This window comes from Choloepus didactylus, chromosome 6, assembly GCF_015220235.1.
Source record: "Choloepus didactylus isolate mChoDid1 chromosome 6, mChoDid1.pri, whole genome shotgun sequence".
Classification (NCBI taxonomy): Eukaryota; Metazoa; Chordata; class Mammalia; order Pilosa; family Megalonychidae; genus Choloepus; species Choloepus didactylus.
The window spans coordinates 2611698-2630305 of NC_051312.1; the positions used below are offsets into that span (position 1 = coordinate 2611698).

At 68.6% G+C, this 18608-nt stretch overlaps 3 protein-coding genes across 3 annotated transcripts; 1 reads left to right on the top strand and 2 right to left on the bottom strand.

Moving 5' to 3' along the window:
• Positions 1-776: 776 nt before the first annotated feature.
• Positions 777-1654, bottom strand: INS (insulin). Its single transcript, XM_037840453.1, has 2 exons — positions 1456-1654; positions 777-910 (listed from the first exon to the last, which is right to left on the bottom strand). The coding sequence occupies exons 1-2, from the start codon at positions 1640-1642 to the stop codon at positions 777-779; spliced, it is 321 nt and encodes a 106-aa protein (XP_037696381.1). The 5' UTR covers positions 1643-1654.
• A 2215-nt stretch (positions 1655-3869) lies between these two features.
• On the bottom strand, positions 3870-10455 carry TH (tyrosine hydroxylase). The gene is made up of 13 exons (XM_037838924.1): positions 10366-10455; positions 8354-8578; positions 7423-7597; positions 7146-7234; positions 6906-6973; positions 6515-6565; positions 6201-6346; positions 5982-6117; positions 5757-5826; positions 5305-5361; positions 5090-5185; positions 4822-4955; positions 3870-4257 (listed from the first exon to the last, which is right to left on the bottom strand). The coding sequence occupies exons 1-13, from the start codon at positions 10453-10455 to the stop codon at positions 4098-4100; spliced, it is 1497 nt and encodes a 498-aa protein (XP_037694852.1). The 3' UTR covers positions 3870-4097.
• Positions 10454-18248, top strand: LOC119535960 (proline-rich protein 36-like). The gene is made up of 21 exons (XM_037838363.1): positions 10454-10462; positions 10511-11433; positions 11718-11815; positions 11884-11954; positions 12144-12232; positions 12339-12456; positions 12513-12570; positions 12702-12870; positions 13021-13212; positions 13481-13636; positions 13744-13966; positions 14165-14500; positions 14805-14964; positions 15052-15388; positions 16418-16541; positions 16670-16825; positions 16954-17091; positions 17292-17388; positions 17500-17598; positions 17681-17828; positions 17987-18248. Exons 1-21 carry the CDS (start codon positions 10454-10456, stop codon positions 18246-18248), a joined length of 3963 nt encoding a protein of 1320 aa, XP_037694291.1.
• The last annotated feature ends 360 nt before the right edge of the window (positions 18249-18608 follow it).

An 18608-nucleotide genomic window follows, 5' to 3' on the forward strand; every position in this document is an offset into this window, starting at 1 on the left:
GACCCCCAAGGATGGGCCCAGCAGGGCTTGTCCTTGGGCACCACTGGGGGTGCCCATCAGGTTTGCAGCAAAAGGGGTCTGCCATGAGGGCCACCTGCTGGGTCCCTAGAGCTGGACGGACCGAAGGGGTGGCCCCTGGAGAGGGAGGACCCCACCCTGGCTGGCCCCAATTCCCAGGGGCCTCTCAGCCGGCACAGCCCCCGAGGGCACCTTCCAAGGCCTCGGCTCAGGAGTGTGTGGACCCTCCGTCTGCCCCTGGGCTCGGGGGGACACTGGCCTCTCCCAGGTCCTCCATGGTCCCTCAGTGTCTCTGGCTGGGTCTGGACTGGGGCTGTCGCCGACCCGGCCCCCAAAAACTGGGGACAGCAGCCCTGAGAAGGCTTGGCACCAGGCAGCCCCTGGCCCCTTCCCCACCCCACAAGACAGGAGCCCCCTCCCCCACCCAGCGAGGCCGCCTGGTGGAGAGAAGGCTCTGGAATCTCCTCATTCTCTTGCCTTGAAATCCTTCCAGGGAGACTGGGCCATCGGCAAGGGATGCACCAAGACCCCCAGCCCAGCCCCCCAAGACCCCACTTCTCCGTCCCTGTCCAGGGCCACGGGCAGCCAACTGGCTTGGCCACTCCGAGGGGGCTCAGTGAGTGGGGGCGGCTTGGGGGGTCTTGGGCAGGGCCCACAGGTGAGCCAGCCCCACCCCCAAACCCCCAGATGCCCACGACACACAGACGACACCGGCCAGAGCTCGCTTCGGGTTTTTATTTGCTGCCGGGGTGGGGGCTCTAGTTGCAATAGTTCTCCAGCTGGTAGAGGGAGCAGATGCCCGTGCAGCACTGATCCACGATGCCGCGCTCCTGCCTGGCGGCCCCCGGGAGCAGAGCCTGCAGGCTGCCCGCGTCCAGCTGCGCCACGCCCACTGCCAAGGGACAGACGGACACTCAGGGAGGCACCGGCACAGCCCTGGGGAGCGGCCCTGGGGAGCCCTCTGCCACTGGGCATTGCCTCCGGTGTGGACCCCAAACCCCCGCCTGCCAGCCACCTCCCCGTCCCCCACCGCCCCAGGGCGATGCCGCAGCTGGGAACAGAGACAGGTGTCCCCCAGGAGCCCCCACTTCCCCCGGAGCCCCAGAGGCTCTCTCTGGGTGGGGGGTGGGACTGGGGCACCCCGTCACCCCCCGTGTTGCCCTGAGACAGGCCCAGGTCTCCGTTTCCTTGATGCAGCTCCTCTTCCCAAGCCGTCCTTATGGAGCTGAGGGGTGGGCAGGAGGGAGGGACGGCGGGGACTGGCCGTCCTCGTGGGTGTCCTTGGAGCCTCAGGAAGGGAGGCCTCCGCCCCCGATGTCGCCGCCTCACCCCCAGATCCCCCGGCTCGGCCACCCGGGCCGTCCCTCGGAGGACGTGGCTGAGGGATACTCGTCTCCCCGCCCCGGGCCCTCCCGGCTGCCCCAGGCCCAGGCTCACCGGGCGGCTCCTCGGCGTCCCTGCGGGCCTTGGGGGAGTAGAAGAAGCCGCGCTCCCGGCACACCAGGTACAGCGCCTCCACCAGGTGGGAGCCGCACAGGTGCTGGGTGACGAAGGCCGCGGCGGGGGCGGGCACCCCGAGGGCCAGCAGGCCCAGCAGGGGCAGCAGGCGCAGCCACAGGCCCATGGCAGCGGGCAGCGACCTGGGGACAGCGGGGCTGAGGCCGGCCCGCCCGGGACCCCTGCCCGCCCCCGAGGACCCGCCACGCCCCCCGGTGCTGCCCACCTGCTCGCTGACGGCCTCAGAGGTGGCTGCTCCCAGAAGGCTGGGGGCCGCTGGGCCCTGCGGGCTTTATAGCCCCCCGTGCCATGCCCCTGCCGCCCGCTCCTTAGGCCCCCCGGGGGGTCGGCAGATGGCCGGGGGCTGAGGCTGCAGTTTCTGGCTCATTGCCCCAGGGCCGTGTCTCCCCGGCGGTCAGCACCTCTCGGCCGCGGGAGGGCCATTAGCGTCTTAATGAGGGGCCCGAGGGCCAGGAGCTGCGTGCTCCCAGCGGGGGACCCACGTCACCCCGAGAACAAAGCCCCTGCCAGCCCCGCCCGGGCGTTTCCCACATTAGTCCCCTAGAACCGGGCAGGAAGAGGGGGCCCCGGGGGTCCCAGGCGTCCACCCCTGCCCTGGATCCTGGGTCTGCCTTCGAGGCCCCATGGATGGGCAGAGGCCGTGGGGCGTGAGGTGATGTATCTCCTCCCGGCCCCCCACTAGCTCCCCGTTCCCCACATGCCCCCAGACAGCAGCCCCCGTGGCCCTGGGGTGGTGGAGGACGGAACGGGGGACAAGCAGCCGTGTGGCTCCTGACGGGTTGACCGGCCTCTCCCGGCTCCGGTTCATGAAACTTAAGGTGGGGGCGGCAGACCCCTCTGTGTGGCGGCCCCCACCGGGCGGCACCCCCAGGTCTTGCTCAGCCCCCATCCAGCCCCTAGTGCTGGTCCCCTCCCCCCGGTCCCAGGTGACCCCTCAGGGGCTTCTGGGTTGAGTCCCTGCAGCTCCCCCTCCCGCCTCTAACCCTCTCTCGGCACCAGAGCCAGGACTGGAAAATGCCAGCTGGTTCTGAGCTCAGCTGTTTTCCAGGAGGGTGAGTTCTGGCTCAAAAGGGCTGAGGCCGGCCCCCTCCTGCTCTTACCAGAGACCCAGGGGGCACGAGAGTCTTTGGGGGCATCAGGCATCTCCCCCCATCCCTGCCACCTCTTCTGTTCAGTGGGACCCCTGCTCCAGGCCCCAACACCACCCTCAGGGCTCCAGAGAGGGTGGGAACCAGCCCCTCTCAGCTGCCCCCTGACTCTGGGGCCCTCGGTGGTCCCTGGAGCAGGGTGGGCAGGGGGACTTGGGTGGAAAGGTGGGAGCCAAGGGTCACGTGGGTTGGGAGGGGGAGGGGACAGGCTGTACCATCGGAGCCATCCCCAGGGTCTCGATGGGGACTCACAGCCCTTCAGAAATGGCCCCAGGCAGATTCACAGGCTGAAAGGACAAAGTTTCTGGAGTGCTGGGCATAGACAAAGGACAGCAGCTGGCAAGACAGACTGCCAGGGAGGGCTGCCAGGAGGACATCAGGAAATGGGGTTTTGATGGATGAGTAGGAGTTTGCCGGGACAGATATCCTGAGAGCTTAGAGCCAGGAGCTTAGAGCCAGGCCTGGCAGGGGTGGCTGGAGAGGGTGGGCAGGGCCCTGAAGCTGGCACCTGCTCCACCCTGCAGGCAATGGGGGGTGAGGCACCTCCCAGGCGGCCAGAAGCTGCTCCCCCAAGGGCCAGAGGGCACAGAGGAGGCCAGGGTGTGCCCAGCTGGTGAGCTGAGGGCCTCTTGCACAGCCCATCACCCAGTCTCCCACTGCCTTGCTGAGGAGACAGGCTGGCAAGATTCCTCGAGAGCCCATGCAGCTGAGCTCATTCCCTCCCTTCAGGACACATTTCAGGGAACACCTGGAGACCCTTCTTGGCCTCTGGGTCCTGTTCCAGGATGAGGAACCCTCTGGGTTGGGGTGTGGGGCCTGGTGAGGTCGGCTGTATGCAGTGCCCCTTTCCTCCATCTATTCCCCCAAGGGCCGACAAGCAGGAGCCCTGACCCCTCCTAGTGAGGGGTCCCTGCTCCCCACCCGGGCCTGGGGGGCACCCTCCACCGGTCCCCCACCTCCGTGCTGCCGGCCCCCTCAAGGACGGGGCTGCTCAGCTAGGGATTTGGGGCCCCTGCTGCCTGGGGCTGGGGTCCTCTGGGATGTGCAGGATCATGCTGGGTGCCCAGCAGGTGCCGGGGAGACCACAGAGCAAGGCAGGGATGGGCGTGTGAGGGGACACGCGGCGTATCTCTGTGGCCCCTGAGCAGGCGGACAGACGGACGCGGAGACCGGTGCTGTCACAGCAGGTGTTGCTTTTATTGAGCGTGAGCGGGGGCGGCACGGCCTCCCAGGTGAGGGGCTCGGCGGGCGGCACGACGGCAGGGACACGGGGGCACACACGCACGCCAGGCACAGAGCTGAGAAGCGGGGGGCTGCGGGGGACAGGCGCCGGGAGGCTGGGGAAGGGACCGAGGCCCACAGGCCAGGCCCGAGCCCTCCACGGGGCTGGGGGCAGCGGGTGGCACCCCGGCCCTAGCTGATGGCACTCAGTGCGTGGGTGAGGGCCTGCAGCTCATCCTGGACGCCCTCCAGGGAGCGGCGGATGGCGCCAGGCGAGTCCAGCAGCTCCACGGCCAGCGTGTAGGGGTCGAACTTCACGGAGAAGGGGCGCCGGATGCGGGCGGCGTAGCTCCTGGGGTGGGGGTGGGAGCAGGGCCACCGTCACCCAGGGAGGGCCAGGGGCCACCGAGGGACGGGGAAGGCCAGCAGCCACCTCTCCATCTGCTTCTGAGCCATTGGGACCCCGAGGGCCACCCTGCCTGGCCACCGGGACGTGTTCGGATGGGGAGACTGAGGCCAGCTCCAGCCGGGGTCTGAGACATCCCCACCCCCACCAGGGCTGGCAGACCCGTCCGCGCCCCGATCCCCCAGGCCCAGCGCAGTCAGCCCTCCTCCTCCGGGAATCGTCCCCAGCTGTGTCCCCACACTGGTGCATGGGACACCCCCTCAGCACCCAGGGCAGGGCGGCCAGATGTGGGGACTCTGTGTCCCCCTCCTGGACCTCACTGGTCACCGCCCCCAGCCCTGGGAGCTGCCCGCCCCCCGCAGCCATTTGGGGGTGCAGCTGCTGGGAGGGACATGTTGCACTCAGCATCACCTTTCCCGCCTGTGAAACGGGAGCCTGGCCTGGCCTGCTCAGGGAAGTCTCACTTGGTTTGGGGGTGCAGTGGGGACCCTGCCTGTGGGAGCACCCCACCTGAGCTTGTCCTTGGCATCGCTGAAGCTCTCGGACACAAAGTACACGGGCTGGTAGGTCTGGTCCTGGTACGGCTGCACGGCTGCCACGTCGGGCTCGAACGGCCGGACCTCGGGCTCCGGGGACAGGGCATGCTGGGGCGCAGAGGGGCAGGGCCGGACGTGAGGCCCAGGGGTGCTGCTCACGGGATGGCCCCTCCCCATGCCCTGACCCCCAACCCCGACACCCGTGGCCGTGCCCGGTGTCCCATCGGGCTGGGGGGCCTCACCAGGAGCTCCCCGTAGGAGGACAGCAGGCCGGCCCCGTAGGCCTTCACCTCGCCGTTCTGCTTGCACAGCCCGAACTCCACCGTGAACCAGTACAGCTGCGGGAGAGCAGGTGTCGGCCCCATGGCCCCCAGCCAGGCCAGAGAAGGGCCCTGCAACCCCGAGACCCCCACCCAGGGGCCCTGCGGGCAGCTCCGAGGCGGGGCCGGGAACCCACCGTGGAGAGCTTCTCGATTTCCTCATCCGAAGCCCCCAGGGACGCCAGGCCGATGTCCTGTGGAGGGAAGGGGGGTTCAGCCTCTGCTGCTTGGGGGCCGGGGCGAGGTGGGGGCGCTGGGGCTGCTGCAGCCCATCCGGGGGTCTCCAGGAAGCTGCCCGGAGGGGCAAGAGGCTCATGGGCGACCCCGGGCCCCAGGGGCTGCTGCTCCATGGGCCTCCAGCAGGCGGCAGCACAGGCCGCGGGACCCCAGCCCGGAGTCCTCGTGGCTTTTGCACGTGGTCTCGGCGTGGCCCGAGCACCCACCTGCCCCCTCCGCCGCAGGCTGCAGTCGCCCCTGAAATACCCAGGGCCATCCTGGGGTCCCCGGCTCCCCGGAGGGCTTGGGCCCAGTGGCGGTGGAGGGGGCACTGCTGTGACCCCCAGCTCTGGCCCGAGGTCGCGGGGCTCACCTGGGAGAACTGGGCGAAGGTGCGGTCGGCCAGCATGGGCACGTGCCCCAGCAGCTCGTGGCAGCAGTCCCTGCAGGCGGGCGAGGCCGGGCTGGGGGCTCACCCACCCACCCACGAGGCCACCCGGGGCCCGTGCCCGGACCCGCCCCGACCCTGTGGCTCCGCCGGGAGACGAGGCCCCGCGGGGGGCAGGGCGGGGGCGGGCCGGGCCCGGGCGGCACTCACGGCTCGGGGGAGTGCATGGGTGAGGACGCGTGGCGGATGTACTGGGTGCACTGGAACACACGGAAGGCCAGGCTGGCCAGGAAGTCGCGGGCCGACAGCAGCCCGGCCACCGGCCGCAGCTGGAAGCCGGTGCGCTCTGCGGGGACCGGCCGCGGGGTCAGAGCCCGGGGGTGCCCCCCGCCCGCCCAGCCCGGCCCCCCGCCGCCCGCGGCCGCGCACCCCTCAGGAAGCGGGACACGTCCTCCAGCTGGGGGATGCTGTCCTCCCGGTAGCCGCTGAAGTGCTCCAGCAGCTCCAGGGCCTCGAGGTGCTCGCGGCAGGCGTGGGTGCTGTACAGACTCTTGAGGGTGGAGTAGACCTCCTGCCTGCGGGGGGCTCGGCGGCCTCAGCCCTCAGCTCCCCGGGGGTCGTCGCTGTGCCCCCCTGAGAGCCCCAAAGTCCCCGGGGAGGGGCCTCTGCTGGCAGCCGTGGGGCACCCAGGGGCCCGGCCCCCCTCCGCCTGGCTGTAGCCCCCCAGCAGTCACGGGCCTCACCAGGTGGCGATCTCCTCGGCCGTGTACTCCACGCGGGGGATCGGGTCTCCACTGCAGACGGGGGGACGGGGGTGCGGCAGGGGGTTGGGAGGTTAAGCCCGCGGCCTGGCTGAGCCGTGCACCTGGAGCCTCAGCAAGTTGCTTAACCACCCCGTGCCTCAGTTTCCCCAGCGGCGGCGTGGTGCCACGGCAGCCCCTCCTCCTCTGAGCAGTGCCAGGGAGGTCAGCAAGGCCTTTGAGCTGCTCAGCCTGGCTCGAGCAGGACCCGTGGCGGCTGCCACAGTGACGCCAAAGGTGATGAGGCTGAGCCCTCCCCATCTCTCCCCTGCCCCGTCCCCTTGCCCAGGGCTGGGGGCCGCGGGACAGGGTCCGGGCGCTGATGGGGACTTACTGCTTGAACTGGAAGGCGATCTCGGCGATGAGCTTCCTGCGCTGGCGATACGCCTGGTCCGAGAAGCCCTGGCGAGAGAGCCCCAGCCACCTGCTCGGAGCTCGTCCTGCCTCTGCCCAGCCCCACCACCCCCGATGGGCAGCGGACAGAACCCTCCGTCCTGGCCCGGGCCCTAGCCCACCCCTGCCGGGTCTGGGAAGACGTGGCTGGGGTCACGGGGCCCGGGAGGTGCCAGCTCACCGGGTGGTCCAGGTCGAGGTCAGGGTCAAACTTGGTGACCAGGTGGTGACACTTGTCCAGCTCAGAGACTTTCCTCGGGAACCAGGGGACTTCACGGAAGAGGCGAGGAACAGGGGCCCCAAGTGGGCTGCGTGCCAGCAGGGTGGCCCCGCTCCACCCTGGCACAGCACCCCACCCACCAGCTTCCCGGAGGAGGCAGCAGGGGGGCCGGGCAGGGTCTGCAAAGGGGGACGGGGCTGGCAGGCAGGCACGGCGGGGCCCCACGGTCCCTGCTCACCCTTGTCCTCCCTGGCGCTGCGCACGTCCTCGGCGACGCGGCGCACGGAGCTGAGCAGGGCGGCCAGGGCCGGGCCAGGCACCTCACAGCGCACCAGGCACTCCAGGCGGGCACCCCCGGCCGGCGCGCGCTGGGCAGGCCGCGTCTCCAGGTGGCGGATCTGGGCATCGAAGGTCTTGGGGAGTGAGAGGAGAGAGGGGGTGGGGGAGGTGGGGGGCAGACAGATGGACAGACAGAGAGACGGAGAGATGAGAGGCAGGTTGAGGGGAGAGGGGCAGAGCTGGTGAGGGAGCAGGGCACTGGGTGACCGGAAGCAGGGGGCCCCAATGGTTGACGCAGTTTGGGGCCATGGGCCAGGCTGGTCGTGGGGAACTGGGATTTGTCTGTCTGTCCCGGGGCCTCCTTGACCCACCCCGTGCCCTGTGTGCCCAACACTGCCCCTCTCCCCTCAACCGAGGGTCCGCAGCCGCCTGTCCCCCCCCACCCGCCACCACCACCACCCAGCCCCCAGCAACAGGTGTCTCTGTGGTGACAGCTCTGGGTCCCCGCGGCAGCCTGGAGCTGGCCCTGATGTCACCTGGCAGCTGCTGCCCGGGTGGGTCGCTCATCCACTCAGCCTGGGGGACCGTGCGGCAGTGCTGTCGGCTGTCGCACTCGCCCCAAGGGTCCCGGGCGGGTGGTGGGGGGCCCTGTCCAGGCTGCACTGCCGGGAGCCGCCCCACACGGTGACGGGTGATGGGGCCGGCCGGACGGGCCGTGGTGCCCTCTGGGCTGAAGCTGGGCTCAGGGAGGTGCGAGACCCCAGGGCGGAGCGAGGGGCCGCGGGGTCCCCGGCCTTTCCCATGAGCCCGCCGCAGTCCTGCACGGGCTTCAGGGGCCTCCCGGGACCCCCTCCCCGCCAGCGCCCTCCCGGCGCCCACCCCAGGCTCACCTCGAAAACCTTCACGGCGCGGGACAGCGCGGACGGCTTGGCACCCCTCAGGGAGAACAGCAGGTTCAGCACCGCCCGGCCGTCCCTCTCCTCAAAGGCGATGGCCTCCAGGGGGTCCCCGGGCTCCGAGGCCCCCGCCGCTGCCGCCGCCGCCGCCTCGGCCGCCTCCCGCTCCTTCCGCGCGTCTTCGATGAGGCTCTGCCGCCGCCCGACGAAGCGGGGGGACTACGGGGAGAGGGGCAGCAGCCGTGCCCACCCGCCCACTCCCTCCCAGCCCCCCCACATCCCACCACCCACGCAGCCGGGACGGTGGGCCTGCCCGCGGGGACAGAGCACCCCACCTCTCAGCATTTAACGCCTACTGTGTACTCGGAGGGACCAAGCCCATGTTTGCGCGTCCATCCCTACGGGGGCTGGCAGGGAAGGTGCTGGAAGCCGTGCCAGCCGTGGCAGCAGGGGGATGGTGTGGGGTCTGGGATCTGGCCCCTGCTTCCCTAAGGCTCAGGTGATGTTTCACCTGGTTCCCAGGCCCAGGCCCAGCCCCAGGTCCCACCTGGATTGGGTGGCAGGAGGGGGGCTCTGCACTGAGTGTCCTGCTGCCCCCTCCCCACCTCAGCCTCCAAGACGGACACAGCCCGGGGTTGAGGGTGGCCAGTAGTGGGGCGTCTTGGGGCTGGAGCTGGGTGCACAGAATCCTGCCCCAGCTCCAGACCCCCTGAAGGCCTTTCCCGTGTCCCCACCTGGCGCTCAGCCAGGGCGCGGGGCCGGACACCGTCCTGCACAGTGGCTGGGGACCCTTTCTTGGCTGCTATGGAGGGAGGTGGGACGGCCCTCCACAGCCCTGGGCATGGGTGGGCCCTCAGAGACCCTCCCCCAGTGGAGACACCTGTCCTCCTTCCCCTGCCCCTCCTCAAAGCCCCTACTGCAGCCCCGTCCTGGGCCTACCTTGTCCCCCTCTGCCTCCCCAGCAAGAGGCTGCGAGACCCTCGGGGCAGTGAGTCCGCCCCCCCACCCCCACCCGGCCTGGGCTGGGGAGGTGCTGAGCAGACAGGGGGCTCCCGGCTTGGAGCTGACTCTCCAAGGAGGCTCTGATCCCTTGGGGAGGGGGCTGGGAATGGGCTGGTCTTGTGAGGCCCTCCCAGAGACCCCACCCCACGTCCTGGGGGTGTCGAGGCCACAGTGAGGGCCCCAACCCAGGCCTGGGAGAACCTCAGAGCTAGGCAGAGGCTGGAGCAGCCTGGGAGGCATCTCACTGAAAACCTGGGGTGGGGGAGCTGGGGGGGACACTTTTTACCCCACCACCACCACCACCACCAAACCAAGCTCCTGAGAAGATGCTGTAAAGTAAATTCCTACAACTCAGGCTGTGTTTGCATTAAAGCTCTATAAACAGAAGCCCCTCTTGCACCTTCCAGGCTCTGAAGCCCCTTGGTCTCATTGGGGGAGGGGGTGGGGTGGCCTAGGGGGTCTGAGAAGCCCGGCTGTGGACTTGGGGGCTGGCAGGTGCCGGGCAGACCCTTTGGGCCCCACCCCTGGGTTCTGGGCATGAGAGTGGGAATTCAAGCCCAGAGAGAGCCCTTTGTCTCATGGGGCCTCGTCCTGGGCGCACAGAGCACCTGCAGAATGAATGAATGGATGGATGAATGAACGAATGAATCGGTGAATGAATGAATGAATGACTTGCCCTTGGGCTCGGGCCTTGCGCCACTGTGCACCCAGCACCCCGAGCAGGCGAGCCCGTCGTGGGGTGGGGGCAGGTGGCCGGGCTGCCCCTCCCAGGCTGTGTGGAGGAGGCGTCCGCTCCCGTCCCCGTTTCCACCTGCGACTGAGCTCTGGAGACCAACCCGAGGCCCCAGAGGCCCAAAGCAGCCCCGAGAGAGGCCGGCGCGGGCGAGAGGGGCGTCCGGGCACGTGTGCAGCCCCGGCGACCCGACAGCCTGCGATGGGGCTGCCCGGCCGCCCCGGGCTCCGTCCGTCCTTCCGGCCCCTCCGCTGCCGGCTCGCCCTCTTACCATGATGGCCTCGGCCTGCTTGGCGTCCAGCTCGGACACGGCCCTGCGGAAGCCCTTGGCCGGGGGGGCAGTGGTGCCGGGGGTGGGCATGGCGCAGGCTCGTCTGCAGCTCCGTCTCGCAGCCTCTGCCGGGCGGCTCTTATAGGCTGAGCTGACGTCAGAGCCCCCCGGGCCCCCCACCGCCTCCTCCCCGACGCCCCCTCTGCATCCCCCCCTGCCCGCTGCCGCCCGGGGGAGGCTGGGGAGGAGGGAGCCGGAGCGCGCCGGGCCCATTAAATCTAATTACTCCTCGCCGCAGCCGCGGGCCCCGGGCGGCCCCAGCCCGGCCTCCCAATTGTCCTCAGCTCCGGCAGGCGAGGGGACGGAGCCTGGGGCGGGGGCCCTTCGCACTCACCCCCAAGTGGGGTGGCCGCCAATGCCCCAGGAGGTGCTGTTCCAGGCTCCCCAGCCCCCCTCGGATGTCAACAAACCCCGGAAGAAACCCCAAGAGGGGAAACCCAGAGTCGGTGCTGAAGGGTCGGAGGCCACTGGTCTGTTTTTCCAGAGGTTTCTTCCTGTCACAGAACTTCCCTCAGGTCCCACGTGGGGGCGCCCAGGATGGGGTCAGCGGGAGGCGGTCAGCCCTTTGTCTGGACCCCAGGCACATCCAGCGGGACTTGAGGGGAGCAGGACGCCTGAGGAAAGGCCCCCACCCCCCGTGGCCCCCCACCACTGGCTTCCTGGGAGGCCTGGCCTCATCTCCCACCCGCCCGGGGCTTCCTCAAGGCCCTCGGACCCCTCCTCCTGGGATCACGCCCGTCCCTCCCTGTCCCCGTGGGGACCCCGCTGGCACTGGCCCCTCTTCTTCAGCTGGGCTCCCCCGCCCCTCTCCAGGCTTCCTTCTGGGGCTGGCCAGCGCCGACCTGACGAGACCAGGAGGACGAGCCCCCCTCGGTGGCAGGGCTGCCCGCACGTCCTGTGGCTGTCCCTCGGCAGGGAGGGGTTGAGATGTGCGAGCAGCTGGTCAGAGCCCCCACAAAAGGAGGCCACGAGAGTGGGGGGCACCCTTGCCCCCCAGAGCCTCATGGGGTCAGCGTGGACATCCCAAGGCCAGAGTCCACCGCTGGAGACAGCAGCCTGGCCAGCGGGCAGGGCCAACCCCAGGCTATGCTCTGCCAGGGAAGAAATGGACCTGACCTCTGACCCTGACTTGTGACCCCAATGTGTGGGCTTGATCTGTGACCCTGACCCGAGGTCCTCACTGTGACCCTGATCACGACCTTGACTTCTGGGCCTTGGGGACTGGGTCCTGTGGTATCTGGAAGTGACACGCCGGGCACAGCAGGAGCCAGAACGCCGCGCTCTTTCTGCAGGTCCACCGGGCCAGCCACGGGCCACCTCTGCTCGTCCCCTCCAGTCGACCTGTTCCCCGACTCGCTCCCCAACAACGGCCCGGGACCCTCCCCCAGGGGTGCCCGAGTCCACCCCTCCCTTGCTCCACACGCCTCGCTGGCTCCCTGGCCTTGCCTCCTGCTCCAGGAGGATTCAAGCCCCACCCCCTCCTCCTGGAGAGCTCCTACGCATCCCGCAAAACCCAGCTCAGCCTCCAGGTACTCTGAGGTGCCTACCCTCTCTTGCCCGTGACCTCAATCTCCCCTTATCTGGGGCTCGTTCCATCGCCGTGTGAACTCACTGAGGGAGCTGGCGAGGGCAGGAAGCATGCCACGTGTGTCCACTGCTGCCCTGTCTCCTGGACGCGGCCTCTCTGAGCTCCTCTGGGCTCGTGGCCTCTACTCCAGGGCCTGGGATCGGGCCTGGCTCAGGGCAGGACTTCAGCAAGGGTGTGTGCCCGGAGCCGCCTGGAGAGGACCCGTCCTAGACCCCAGCGGTGAGGCAGGGGCTGGGCTCGCCCTCAGTCGGCGGGCCCTGGGTCTGTGTGCTCCCAGCGTCCCAGCCTGCAGGGGACCCGCCTGAGACCCCCACGGTTCCCCCAGGGACGGCTTCAGGGGACCCGCCCGAGGGCCTTGGGGCATCGAGACCTGCAGAAGCTCTGGACAGGATCCCTTTGCCCCCCAGAAGCCCCCCACAGCAGGGCTCCCTGAGGACTCCAGGGTGGGCGGCTGAGGGTCCCTCAGTGCCCCCTGCCCCCCGGGCTGCCGTTTGCTCAGGAGCTGGGGCAGGAGGATGAGCTGCCTGCTAAATGCCAGGCGGCCGCCCCGCCCCGGGGTGTGGATTTAACCTTTTGGCAAATGTCTGCCGCGGATACAAGCATTGCTCTTTAATTCAGTTTCTTCCTGAGCGCTTCAGGCTTGGATGGAGGCTAGCGGGGGGAGCTAAGCTCTCCAATTTCCTCCCAGAAAACGGCTCTGGGACCGGGGCCCTAATTCCCAGGGAGCCAGCCCCCCAGGCGGGGTCCAGAGTACAGGTGCCTGCCCCGGCCCTGGGCTCTCTCCTGATGGGCACCCTGCAGAGCCCCCCGCCCCATTCCCCCAGCCCCAGCCCTGCCCGCTCCCCACCTCCTGCTTTGTGCTGGGGCTCCCCTCCACTGATGGTGCAAGGGGCGGTGGGGCCCCCAAGCCCACCCCTGGCCACGTCCTCCCCCGATGTGCCGCCATCGTCTCCTGCTTCCTGGCCTCACATGCGCAGACCGTGCTCCAGCCTCTCTATCCCCTCCAGATACCCCCACCAGGACTCCCAGCATGCTCTGGGGCAAGCACCTCCTCCATGGGGGGCCCAGGCCAGCTTCTGGGGGTACACGGTGCCCTCCCCCCAAGAGAACCCAGTGCCCAGGCCCCTGGGGCTAGAGGAAGGGCCCGGCAGGCTGAGGTCCCAGGGCTGGGGACAGACGTCTCTGGAGGCCAAGTTCAGGTGAGGAGCCAGGGGTGGTCCCAGCTCCCAGAAAGCGTTGGGGTCAACAGCGAGACCCCCAGCAGAGCAGAGCCAAGGAGGGGCCAGGTACAACGGGGGACTTTGGGAGGTATTGGAGGACAGCCGGCCGGGGTGGGACGAGCTCAGGGGCCCTGCTGCTCCAAGCACCCCCTGGCCCCTCACCTACTCTAGGCCCCAACCGGGGAAAGATGGGGTCCCCTCCCCAGTCCCCACCCTCTGCCCTCTGTGCCCACACCCCTCCCCACAGCCCCTTCCCACAGCCCCTTCCCCTTGCAGCCATGCCGGGCGACGAAAAATGCCTACGGAGCCTCCGTCCAACAGTCCCCCAGTGTGACGGCCTCGGCGGGGTCAGTGGCCACGGTGACCGCATGCCCACCGGAAGGGGCAGGGGCAGGAAGCCGGGGTCAGGCCCCCTGGGTCCTGTACCGAGGTCACCTGACCTCCCTCCTAGCCTCGCCCACTCAGGGGACCTCCCCACCCCTACCTGTCCCCCTAAAATGAGGCCCACAGGGCCCCCGAGATGAGGCTCAGAGTCAAGGAGATTCGGAGGCGGCTCCAGGCCCCTCACGCAGACAGGCACCCTGGCCTTGGGGTCCTGGTGGGCATGGGACTGGGGGAGCCATGCACGGCCCCCTCTCTTCTCAACCACACGCTGACCTTGACCCCCAGCTTGGACCCCTCAGCTCCTGGGGGTCAAGGCTCCGCCAAAGAAATTGTTCGCAACAGTGAATGGGTGGGACCCCCGGGCAGCCAGGGCCCAGCTCCTCCCAGGGGACCAAGTGGGCTGCAAGGGCCAGGCCCAGTGGCATTGCCGGGGCACCTCGTGCAAGCTCCCAGGAGATGCTCACGTCTGTGACACGCGTGCACACGCAAACACACGCAAGCACACACGCAATGCATGCTCAGACCCATACCAAAGCTCTCCACGCAGCCCCCCAGGGCCCAGGCCAGGGGAGCAGGGACCCCACTCTCGGACACACTGACCCCGTTGCCCCGGGTGCTGCTGGGGAGGGAGCCCTGGGGGCTCTCTGTGACACCTGACTCTCCTGGGGTGCCCCCAAGACTACAGCGGGCAGCGAGCGAACCCCAGCCTCCCTGCCACATGGGCCTGGGGCTGCTGTGGAGGGACCCCCTGCAAAGAGCCCCCGCCGGCACCCAGCGATGGACAGGGAAGAAGTCGCCCCCTTTCCCTCCCCTCGAGCTGGAAGAAAAACCCAAGTGCCTGACAAACAGGAGCCGCCCGTCCCTGTCCCTGTCACGGCTAAATGTCAGAGCAATTAGCCCTAACGAGGCCATCAGATGGAGCGGGCAGCTCGACGCGGAGGACCCGGATCCGCCTCCCGCCGGGTCGATAGGACGTTCTCAGACATAATTGGGCATCTGGAAGTCAGGCGAGAGGCGGGGGCGGCGGGCAGGGCGGCGGGCTCCAGCTCCTCGGCCCTGTGGGGTCTCCCCTGCCCCCCTGCCTGCCCTCCATACCGGGCCCCACACGTCCCTCCCACCCCCGCGCCTGCCCCTGCCGGCTCCCACCGGCCGCCCCCCTGCTCCCGTCCCCTGGCCAAACCCACCAGGCCTCGGGCTGCCGCCACCGCCTCCAGGCAGTACTCCCTGGTGGCTCCCCCCACGTCCCCTTCCCGCCAGGCCCCCCGTCGTGTGGGGGTGGGGACGTGCCCGTGTGCCATCTGGAGAGTCCATTCGGTGGGGGCACCCCCTGCACCCCTGGGTCCCGTGGTCAGTCCCGGTCCCTGGGGGAGACTCTCTGCCACTCCTGAGGGCCCTGCCTCCAGCGGTGACCTCTCTCCCCATCCCCCCTACCAGGGACAGCCCCGGTCACAGCTCCCAACCCGGCCTGGGTCCCACAGCAGAGCATCCTCAGAGCCTGCCCAGCACTGGGCACGGGTCACCCACATGACAGGCAGCCGGAGGGGCCAGGGGGAACCCAGGCACAAGGCCGCAGGGATGGAGGGCAGGCTGCTGAGGCCCCCGAGGGGGAGACCCTGCGGACCGGCAAGCAGCCCCGCTGCCCTGACACCCCACACATCCATCTGGGGGCAGAGGTGGTAGAGGGTCCCGCTCAGGACCCCTCCTGGGTGCCAGGCCCTTCACAGGGTCCCCTTTACACTCCAGCCTTCAAGGAGCCTGGCACCAGCCTCAGGTGGGTGCAGAGGGGCAGGAGGAGGGGGAGCAGCTCATCCCTGCCTCCCCTGAAAGCCCACACCCAGCTGGGAGGAGCCAGCGCACTGGAGCAGCTGAACTGGTCAAGAATATCCCTGTGTCACATGTGTGTGCATGCTTGTCCAGGTGAGTGTGTATATTCCTGTATGCATGCATGGGTTTGCATGTTTGTGTGGGCATGTGTGTGAGTGCCTGTATGCATCCATTGGTGTTCTCTCATGTGTGTGCATGTGTGCGTGTGTCTTATGCGTGCATGGCTTGCACACTTGTGCAAGTATGTGAGTGTGGCTCTGCATGCATGGATGTGTATACTTGTGTGGGAGTGCAGGTGTGAGTGTGCATGTGTGTGCATGAGTGTATGCATGCATTTGGTGTGCTTGTGTGTGCATGCATGCGTGAGTGTGCGTGTGCGGCTTGCACACTTGTGCAAGTCTGTGAGAGTGTGCCTGGATGCACACATGGGTGTGCATACTTGCATGAGCATTTGAGTGTGGCTGTATGCATGCATTGGAGTGCGTGTGTGTACATGTTTGAGTAGCATGTGCATGTGTGGCTTGCACACTTCTGCAGGTTGTGTGAATTGCACACTTGGGTGTGCGCCTCTGTGTGAGTGTAACTACATGCATGGGTGTGTACATGTGTGTGCATGTGCACGAGTGTGTCTTGTGCATGTGTCGCTTACACACTTGCACAGGTGAGTGTGTCTGAATGCACACATGGGTGTGCAGATGTATGAGTGTGGCTATGCATACATTGATGCACATGTGTGTGTGCATGTGTGTGAGTGTGTCTTGTGCATGCATGGTCTGCACACTTGTGCATGTGTGTGTGTCTGTATGCACACATGTGTATACACAGCAGGGACTCAGCCGGCCTGACCAGCCGTGGATGGAGTATAACAGGCAGAGTCCTTCCGCCTGCACCCCGTGACCTTTCAAGGTCGTGGCCGAGGCCCCAGCTGGCCCTGGGTACCTGCCGGGCGCCCTTGGTCCTCTGTGCCCCTGCCCAGGCCCCCCGCCTCGCCGGGGCCCGGTGACTCAGTCTGGGCTGCTCGCCCCCATGCCGCCCCTCCCCAGCGCGTGCAGGCCTCCGACAAACCGGCCGGGCGAAAGCACAAGAGCAGCGGCGCCCTCGTTAGTCACTCGCGGCCGGCGGCGCAGCTGTGTTTTGACAGCAATCATGTCTAATTGCAGGACGCCCCCGCCCCCCGTTTCCCCGGCACCGGGGCCACGGCCTGGGTCCCCGTCACCTGCCTGCGCAGGGAGCAGATGCGGCCCCACTGCTCCGAGCCAGAGCCGTGCGCGGGGGTCCCGATGATGAGGGGCTGCCTCGTCCCTCCTCCGACTGGGAGAGCCCCTCGGCCTCCTTCCCGGCCCCCAGGGGTGCAGATGCTCCTGCACATAGAGCCCAGCCCTCGGTGCGCACCCGCCCCTCGTCACGGGACCCACATCCCAGGCTGCACCAGCAGAGGCAGCAGCCAGGGCCTGGGAGGGGCCGGTGGGCTGTGCTTGAAGGGACCCGGCCACACCTTGAGCCCCCTCCCAGGCCCTGGACATGCAGCCAGCCCCCGGGAGGATGGCAGAAGGCACGGGGCGCGTGTGTCCCAAGGCCCGAAAACACCGGAGGGGCAGGAGGTGGTGTCAGCTCCTGTCGGAGGGAGGAGGGGGCCGCCTAGCCGAGCAGGTCTGACAGGGGAGGCCCAGGGGCGGTGGGATGTGGGGGTGGCCGGGCACGATCAGGGTGCATGCTCAGTGCCCCTCAGCATGACCTTGGGACCCTCTGGGTGGCTGGCCTGGGGTCCACCCAGCCCCCAGCTCCTCCTTGGGCCCGGCCCGCCCCCGGGGTCCCCCTCACACCCTCCACCCAGCACCCCTGCCCCTCAGGCCCTGCACAGGCCCTGCCGCCCGCACCTTCCCCACAGCCGGGCTCAGTTTGGGAAGTTTTTCCAGCAGATCCCAGGAACCAGCTGGAGATTCCCAGGTCCGAGGGTCCCCCCACTGTGTCCTGGCTGCCCAAGTCCGGTCCTTGCCCCTTCTGGACCTGCCTTCGGCACCAGCAAGGGCCTCTCCAGGCACTCACCTCCCACCCCAGGGATGAGCAGCCGGGGGCAGGGGCTGCCTCTGAGGACTGCTGTGCCCCACGCTGACCTCGGGGGACAAGACAGCGGCGACGGTTCCACCCCTTGGCCAAGTCAGTGGTTTCCGCCATGAGCATTTTTCCCGGGAGGCAACGTATGTCCCAGGAACCTCTATTTTCTCTCCACCTGCCGGAGCATCAGAACCAGAGCGGGGCCCCCCGCTGCAGATCCTGGGGCACAAAGAGAGGGGCAACCTGCTCGGGGACAACCGTGCCGCAGCCGGAGCCGGAGCCCGGGCCTCGACCTGCCCCTCTCAGGCGCTGCAGCAGCCCCCTGGCTCAGGGTCAACCTGATGGCCCTATGTCCCCCCAAAACACAGCTCCACGCCCTGTACAGAGCAGGAGCATGTGGGGAAACTGAGGCCTGGAGTGACAACTGAGGGGGCACAGTCACCTGGTGGGTGGGGGCTGCCCGGGGCCCCCTGCTGCCTGCTCCCCACAGGCTCCCGGTCCAGACCCAAGGGCTGCCTGCCTCCCTCGGCCACCCCTACGCCCCCAGCCAGCAGAGACCCCGGCCCCGAGCGGCCCTGGCCACGCCGTCCTCCCGAGCCTCTCGCTGCCCGGAGCCCAAGTCCCGAGCACGAGGCCCACATGGGCACAGTCGTTTCAGGAGCCGGGACTCATCCCGGGGCGGCTCCCAGGGGCTCCCCTTCCCCCCACTGACATTTCCAGGCGGCTCCGGAGCTGACCCAGCTGCGCCATGACATTTAGACAAGGCTTATTTGCTGTGTGATTGCTTTTGCGTCTGGGCTGAAGCTCCCGGACACCGGAGCCGGCTCACGCTGATCCGCGACTGGATTTTAATCAATTCGTCCCCCCCTAAGCCCGCTCCCCGCACCATGGGCTCGGGACCCCCCGGGCCAGGTCCCCTTGGCCGGCGGGGAGGAAGCCCAGGCTTTCCTCGGCCATGATGGCATCTCGGTTTCCACACTTGGTGGTCCCACAGCCGGGGTCCCGGGCCCCCAGCAACCCCCCAGGCAGGGCCCAGGGCAGGGGTCAGTATGAATGTCTGCCCTCGTCCCCCTGAACGTGCATTCTTTTGTTCTTCATTTATTCATGCACCC

Excerpts from the sequence above, each read along its gene's own strand:
- INS (XM_037840453.1), bottom strand. The coding sequence starts at position 1,642 with ATGGGCCTGTGGCTGCGCCTGCTGCCCCTGCTGGGCCTGCTGGCCCTC. Across the intron at positions 911-1,455 it reads GGACGCCGAGGAGCCGCCCG|TGGGCGTGGCGCAGCTGGAC; the intron begins GTGAGCCTGGGC and ends GTCCCTTGGCAG.
- LOC119535960 (XM_037838363.1), top strand. Across the intron at positions 13,967-14,164 it reads TTGTTCGCAACAGTGAATGG|CCCCCCAGGGCCCAGGCCAG; the intron begins GTGGGACCCCCG and ends CTCTCCACGCAG. Across the intron at positions 14,965-15,051 it reads CTGCACCCCTGGGTCCCGTG|GGACAGCCCCGGTCACAGCT; the intron begins GTCAGTCCCGGT and ends CCCCCCTACCAG.
- TH (XM_037838924.1), bottom strand. The coding sequence starts at position 10,455 with ATGCCCACCCCCGGCACCACTGCCCCCCCGGCCAAGGGCTTCCGCAGG. Across the intron at positions 6,347-6,514 it reads GCCGAGGAGATCGCCACCTG|GCAGGAGGTCTACTCCACCC; the intron begins GTGAGGCCCGTG and ends AGCCCCCCGCAG. Across the intron at positions 5,827-5,981 it reads CCCATGCACTCCCCCGAGCC|GGACTGCTGCCACGAGCTGC; the intron begins GTGAGTGCCGCC and ends GCCCGCCTGCAG.